This window comes from Elephantulus edwardii, unplaced genomic scaffold (assembly GCF_000299155.1).
Source record: "Elephantulus edwardii isolate Elephantulus edwardi_28Jun2011 unplaced genomic scaffold, EleEdw1.0 scaffold00024, whole genome shotgun sequence".
NCBI lineage: Eukaryota > Metazoa > Chordata > Mammalia > Macroscelidea > Macroscelididae > Elephantulus > Elephantulus edwardii.
Window position 1 is genome coordinate 22104799 of NW_006399774.1, and position 7093 is coordinate 22111891.

Consider the following 7093-nt stretch of genomic DNA (forward strand, 5'->3'; position numbering starts at 1 on the left):
CCATGCACTGCGTGGAACGTCCACTCCCCGACCAGGTGTCCACAGGGCCTCCCACCATGCACTGCATGGAACGTCCACTCCCCGACCAGGTGTCCACACGAGCTGCATGGGGCTCCCCTACTGACCACCAGGAGAGGCAGCAGGCCTTTATGCCAAGAGTCTCCGGGTGACCCTAACCGCCAACCCTTAGGTTAAAGTCGGCAGGTTTAGTGGTTCACACCACTATATCTATATTTCTGTATCTTTGGAAGCAGGATCTGCATCCACTTCCGTAAATAGCTTGCCTCCGGAAACCCTATGAACGTGGGGCAAGGATGAAAGTCACACACACAAGTGTTGAGGACTTTGGTTCACAGGGTCGCTAAGAATTGCCTACGACTTGACAGCACTCAACAACAACCTATCTCTATCTGTACGCGTGCATGTATACGTGCATATATATTATGTGTATGTACATGTAAATGCACGCACATCTATGGACATACAACACACATATATACACACATACACATCACATCTATTATGTAGACAGACCTATCTTTTTCTCTACTTATGATTACAGAGAGATATACAGGTATATAAATATGGTGGCGGTGTGTGCTGTCAATCGGAACCGACCCACAGCTGACCCTCCCGCGGGTTTTCAGAGGCTGTTAACTGCACAGGAGACTGACCACCTTCCTCCCACAAGCAGCTGGTGAATTTGAACTGTGTGCCTTCAGGATTACAGCGTGGCTTCTTCCAACTAGGCCACCAAAGCACCTGAGATAATACAGCTATGTATGGAGATATCTATAGATCTATGCACCAGATATACAGCTAAACACAGAGATAGATCAACATACTATCAATATACATAGATAGAAACACACACACACACACACACACACACACACACACACACACACATGTGCTGGGGCCGGCCTGAGGGAGGTGCACCACCCCACCACCACCACCACCAAAGGCTGCTTCTCTCTGCTGGTTCGAATCCCCCAGCAGCCCCATGGAGAGAGGTGGGGACCCCTGTGTGAGCTGCACCCTCAGGCCCAGTGGGTGGGCTGTGCATCACGCAGGATCAAGGCTGTGGGCTGAGGAGAGCAGACGTCCGTTCTGCTGCCCATTTCCACTGAGTCCGTGGGCACTCAGAGACCCCCAGGGCCAAGCAGGACCACCCATGGGGTTTCCAGGGTGTAAATCTTTAGAGGTGCACTGCCTCCTCTTTCCCCCATGGAGAGGCTGCGGCGTCGGACCACTGACCTTGAGGTTAGCAGTTAGACAGTAACCGCTGTGCTGCCGCAGCCCGTGTGCTTATACACAGAATATACACATTTTTAAAAAATGTCTAAACATTCATTTCTCGCCCCTAAAAGAAGAGCAACGTAAGAAAAATCTGCCTCAGAAACAGACTCGATGCCAAAGGTCAAGCTGCTGTTTGGTGTCGGGTCAGAGCTGACCCACAGCTGATCTGCCAGTGGGCTCCCCGAGGCAGTATCCTCCTGCAAGCAGCTGGTGTATTTGAACCGCGTGCCTTTGGGTTGACAGCGCAGCTCCTCACCACTAGGCCACCAGAGCTCCCTCATGTCTGAACCGGAGTGTTACTTATTTCAACAGGTCAAAACAAACACAAAATCCAGACGACGTGAGGAAGGCTAGTGGCTAAAGGATTACACAAAGGCCATCCACGCGTCCCCAGGACAGGGCGCCAGTGCAGACGCCAGACCAGACCGCGCTGGCACCTCAGGCAGCCTCCCCGGGTGGCCAGCTCACCACAGCCCGTGGATGGTCCAGTAGTCCGGAGGGTCCGAGCAGTTGCTCTGCACTTCCTGCGGAGAAACAGAGACACCGTCGGTCTGTGCTCAAGCCCTGGGCTGCCCTGCTTCCTGGTCAGCCAGGTGCTGGCGGTGGTGGTGGGGACCACCCAGGGAGGGCCCCCTCCCACAGCCAACACAGACACAGAAGCACACCCTCAAACCGCTGACAGGACCCAGAGTGAGTTCCGGCCTTTCTTCTAAGACTAGTTCTAAATGGAGTCAGTGAGAAGATGCTGTCTGCTTGGGAAGTCACTTCTCAGCTCACAGGTGGGGCTCAGAGAGAAGTCCGGGGTCTGCAGCAGATGCCAGCACGCTCAGGGGTCAGGGACAGACACCCCACAGTCAGACAGCGGAGGACTAAAATGGGGGAGAGGGCCGTGGTCTGCAGCAGACGCCAGCACACTTGGGGTCAGGGACACCCCACAGTGAGGCAGAGGACTGAAACTGGGGACAGTAGACCCTTCCCCCCACGAGAAACATTAATGTCCAGATGAGGAATGGACTTGTGAGGTGCTTCACTTTGTCCACAAACAAGCATTTAAGGAAATCAGCAAGTAAGAAAAAAGGGCCACAGGGCTCAAGCTGGGGAGGCAAACGCCAAAGCCGATGACCCAGGACAGGCTAGAAAACATCGGGACGCCTCACTCTGGGGTCAGCGACTGACCGGACACCAGTAGCTTGAGCCCCTGACGGTGGTGATGAGGCGCACGCTCACGCACCACAGGGCCACGCGGTGCTGCTGTCCTCGGGTGCCACAGAGAAGGCTGTGACCCACAGCGACCCTGCAGACAGCCGGGGCGGTGCCCGCTCTCACTTACCACCTCGCATGAACACACCTGGTCAAGCCCGGGGACCACCCGCCTGCCACGGCCACACTGCCGGCGGCCCGCCTGGTGACACAGTCAAAACCATCCAGCAAAACTGAACACTGCACGGTACGGGGGGAGTGCCCAAGCCATGGACGCACAACAGGAGGGGTGCCCCAATGCTACGGCACGCACAGCACAGGGAGGGGGTGCCCCAACGTGCTGGCACACACATCCCGGGGGTTGCCCCAATGCCACGGCACGCAGAGCACGGGAACGGGGGTGCCCCAACGCCACAGCACACGTAGCACTGGGGGGCGCCCCATTTCCATGTCACACACAACATGCAGGGTGCCCCAATGCCACAGCACCCTGGAATAGCGGCTAAGTTGACCATTTTAGGGCACGCAGTCGGGAAGGCACACCTCGTCCCCTGCCCTCTGCTCACGGCACATCACGGACTCCGCTGGGCCGTGTCACGGCCAGGGGTGGGGCAGCCCCGTGTGGGAAGGCCAGACACAGTTCGTCCAGCGGCACACTCATCCCTCATCCTGGTCCCACTCTGTCATTATCACAGCACTGCGCTGTCCTTCCTGCTGTCCGGTGACTAGACCACAGTGGAGCATGAACCCACACACACACACAGGGAAGCCCTGTCCCCGCGCCTGGCCGCAGGGAGCTCCCCTGTAGTACCGTGGTCACACACCAAGCACAGTGTCCATGAGGTCTGTGCACATCAGGTGGCAGAGGCCCTCGTGTGGACAGCAGAGTGCTGGGGGGACGGTGATGTGGAGGACAGCGGTGCATGGAAGCCCGGGGAGGAGACTACTCCAAGCCATCGAGGGACATTCAACGATGGGGACAGGGCTGGGACCACCCCATGCCCAGCACCTTACAGGGCCTGAGGGCTAGCAAGCTCTGAGCGAGCAGCGTCACGAAGGCCCCGGGACAGGCGGGAGCTCACCTTACACACGGTCGGCGGCCAGTGGTGGACCATGATCAGCTTCTTCCACTCGTGGCTCTCCCTGCAAGAGACAAACCAAGTGAGGTCCACTCCCCACTGCGAGGCTGAGGAGGGGCAGTGCTCCCACAGGCCTCCAAGGCCGTCACCCAGTGGGAGCTGACTGCCCCAGCCTCCTCCCTGGCCTGGGGCTGGGTGCAAACCTCTGACCTTCCCATCAGCAGCCAAGTACTGAATCCTGTGCCACCAGCACACCTGGTTAACGACATGACAAAACCCTGCAGGGCCCTAGAATCAGAACTGGCTCTGAGCTGACCTGCCCAGAGCTTTCAGAGGCTGTACAGGGTGGGGGGGAGACGGCCCAGCGTCCGCCTGGAGCTGGGGTGGGTGTGGCAATGCAGCTCCCTACCCACAAGCTCCCTGTCAAAGTCCAGCGTTTCATTGCCACAAGCCTTTATAAAGTCACACCGAGGCAAAACGGCGTCAGTGAAAGAAATCAAAGCTAAACTTGCCTGACATTCACCCGGTCACCCATCAGTCCGAGTGTCCAACTCAGGCCGGCCAGGTGCATGGGACAGACAGGTGGGACTCTTGTCCACCAGACAAGACATGCCCGTGGAGCAGATGCAGGCACAGAAGAGAGAAGCGGGTGGCCCCGGCCCAGGTGCAGACACCCTGGATGCCACCCAGTAGAAACTGAGTCTGGGGGAGGGCAATGAGCATCACCCCCCAGTTTACAAAAAACCAAGAAGATCCTGGCTGCCTGCACCTCCACGGTGCTCAGAGGAGGGTCCCAGGGCGAGAAGGTGCACAGAAGAACACACCTGGGAGAGTGTCGGGAGCCCTGAGGACACGGGGGTTACAGTCACCCCATGGGACAGGGCAGTGTGGCCTGGTGAAGACAACGGCCGTGGGGTCCCTGTGGGGCACAGGAGTTGGACAGATGCAGGGCCAGTGGGTTCAGCTGAGTTTCGAGGGGGATGCTGACAGTGGACACCCCACCAAGCAGAGGCCAGAAGGAGACCAGGTCCCTGCTACCAGTCAGTTCTTAGAGAGACATAAGCTCACCTCTCTGGGGCCGGTCAGTCAGACGAGAGGCCGCATCTATGGGAGCAAGCAGACTCTGTCCACTGTCTCTGGAGACAGGGACCCACTACTGTCCATCAGCCATTGCTCCAGGCCTTCCAAAGTAGAAGATAAATCAGCAGTGGTGCTTAGCTGTTATTGTTACGAGCGAGCTTTCGAGTCACCTGCGACTCAAAGCCACCCTTCAAGCAACAACCCTGTCCTGAGACAATCTTACTGTCTCCGACCCACCCACCTGCATTACCCCAGTTACTGTGTCAACCCATCTCATCTAGGGTCTCCCTCTCCTGCACTGTCTCTCTACCCTTTCAAGTATGATATTCTTCTCCAAGGACTGGTCCCTCCTAGCCACATGCCCAAAGTATGTGAGACAGAGTGTCAAAATCCTTGCTTTCAAGCAGCAACCTGGTTTCACCCTCTCCAGGACAGACCTCTTTGTTTTCTTGGCAGTCCATGGCATGTTCAATATTGTCTTCCAGCACCACAACTCAAAAGCATCGATTCTTCTCTGTCATCCTTAGTCACTGTCCAGCTCTCAGATGCATAGCAGTAATTGAGAAGACTATGGCCCAAATCAGGCGCACCTTAGTCTCTAAACTTGACATCACTGTCCCTCAGTACTTTAGAGAGACCTTGACAGCAGACTTTCTCAGTGTATTACGTCTCCTGATCTCCTGACGGCTGGTACCAAGGGTACTGACTGTTGATCCAAGTAAGAGGAAATCATTAACAACCTCAGTTCTTTCCAAACATTTGCTAAGCATCTAAGAGTTGGACAATGAATGAGATGGAAGAAGAATCGATGCCTTTGAGTTGTGCTGGTGGGGAAGAGTACAGAATATCCCGTGGACTGCGCAAATAATGCCTGGATGATTGGAGAAGGGACAGCCAGGGTGCTCCTCGGAGGCGACGCTGGAGAAGTGTTGCCTCCCATCCTCCGGACAAGCTGTTCGGGAGGCCATTCCTTGAAGAGAGGATGTGCTTGGAAAGGTGAAACGGAATGAAAGGAAGGAAGACTCAACGAGATGGCCTTGATACGGTGACCGCAGCAATGGGCTCAAGTGTGTCAGAGATGGTGAGTGTGGCACAGGACAGGACAGGGTCCAGGTCTGCAGTCCACAGGGTTGCTGTGGGCAGCCCTCAACTCAGCAGCACCTCAGAGCACCACTGCGGAGCATTTCTAACGAGCCGGTCGTGATCCAAATGAAACAGCACAGGAAAGATCATGCCGCGGTATTCAAAGCAGTACCCCCCAAGAAATGTAAACCCGACTCTTCAACAGCTCTGCTGACCAGAAGAACCCCATGACAATCAGCGTCAGGAAGAAGAAAAGGAAGTGGGCAGGGCCAGGAGGGAAATGGGGCAGGCACCTAAAAAGAGGAACAGAAGTCGCGTTACCAAACACTACCCTGCAATATAAAAATAATATCGCTGCCATCAACAACTCCCGGATTCCAACACCACCAGGAGAGTTCAACGACCCCAGAGCCACAGCCGAGAGCCACACAGCACGTCGCAGTCAGCAAACGGCGGCTGGGGAGCAAAGACGTCACCCAAGGTCGAAGGCGCAGCCTCCCCACGCCTTGATGGTTCAATCGTGTCACGTGCCTGCAATCTGAGCAAATGATCTGAGAAGCTGGACTGTCTGAGGAACGTGGGGACTCAGCAACCTGTGACACGCAGGTAATACCACCCATCTCTCCTTAACCATGAAGACAACGTGAAGCACTTACTGAAGATCAAAGACCACAGTCTTCAGTACAGACGCCACCTCAACATAAAGAAAACAAAACCTCCCAGACCTGGACGAGCAGGTACCACTAGAAGCCAAGGAAACACCAGCGTTGTCCAGGACTTCATCTGATGCACATGCACACACAACCCCCACAGATACAGCAGTCACTTCAGACGTGACATACCACACTGATCACAGGTAAAAGCTTTGTAAGGACGCGGCCTTCACTGAGAAACTTAGGATGAAACTACAAGAATTAAAACAGAAGTTTTTCTTGCAGATGCCACTGCACCTTCAGGTAAGCTGCTGGCCCCATCACTAAAACACCCTGTGGGCGGTGTCCAGTTCACTCTGGGCTTTAAACATGAAAATTACAGGGAGGACCTTTAACCTCTCCTTCTTATGTACCAATGAGGATGTCAGGATTACATAATAAAGCAACATTTATGAAGAGGATAAAAAAGTCATACACTGCATTGTGAAAATGTGTTGTCAAAGACCTCTTTAAAGTGCTGACAAAGCAAAGAGTAATTCTGAAGATGCATGTATACACCTGATCCAACCACAGTCCTTTCAGATGTCTCACACGCAAGGTCAAGCTGGCCAGTGAATGAAGAGGCCAAAGAGGCCATGCCCTTGAAATGCAGTGTTGGCAAAGGTTTCTGAATATCCCACAGACGGCCAGAAGAACAAA

At 54.9% G+C, this 7093-nt stretch overlaps 1 protein-coding gene across 1 annotated transcript in view; it reads right to left on the reverse strand.

Annotated features, from left to right (window-relative positions):
• RNASET2 (ribonuclease T2) overlaps nt 1-7093 on the reverse strand; it is a 25120-nt gene that overhangs the window by 17037 nt on the left and 990 nt on the right. Inside the window, exons 2-4 of the mRNA XM_006882830.1 lie at nt 5957-6034; nt 3582-3642; nt 1768-1823 (exon numbers count right to left, since the gene is read on the reverse strand). Coding sequence (XP_006882892.1) covers nt 1768-1823; nt 3582-3642; nt 5957-6034 — 195 coding nt within the window. The remainder of the gene's footprint in view (nt 1-1767; nt 1824-3581; nt 3643-5956; nt 6035-7093) is intronic.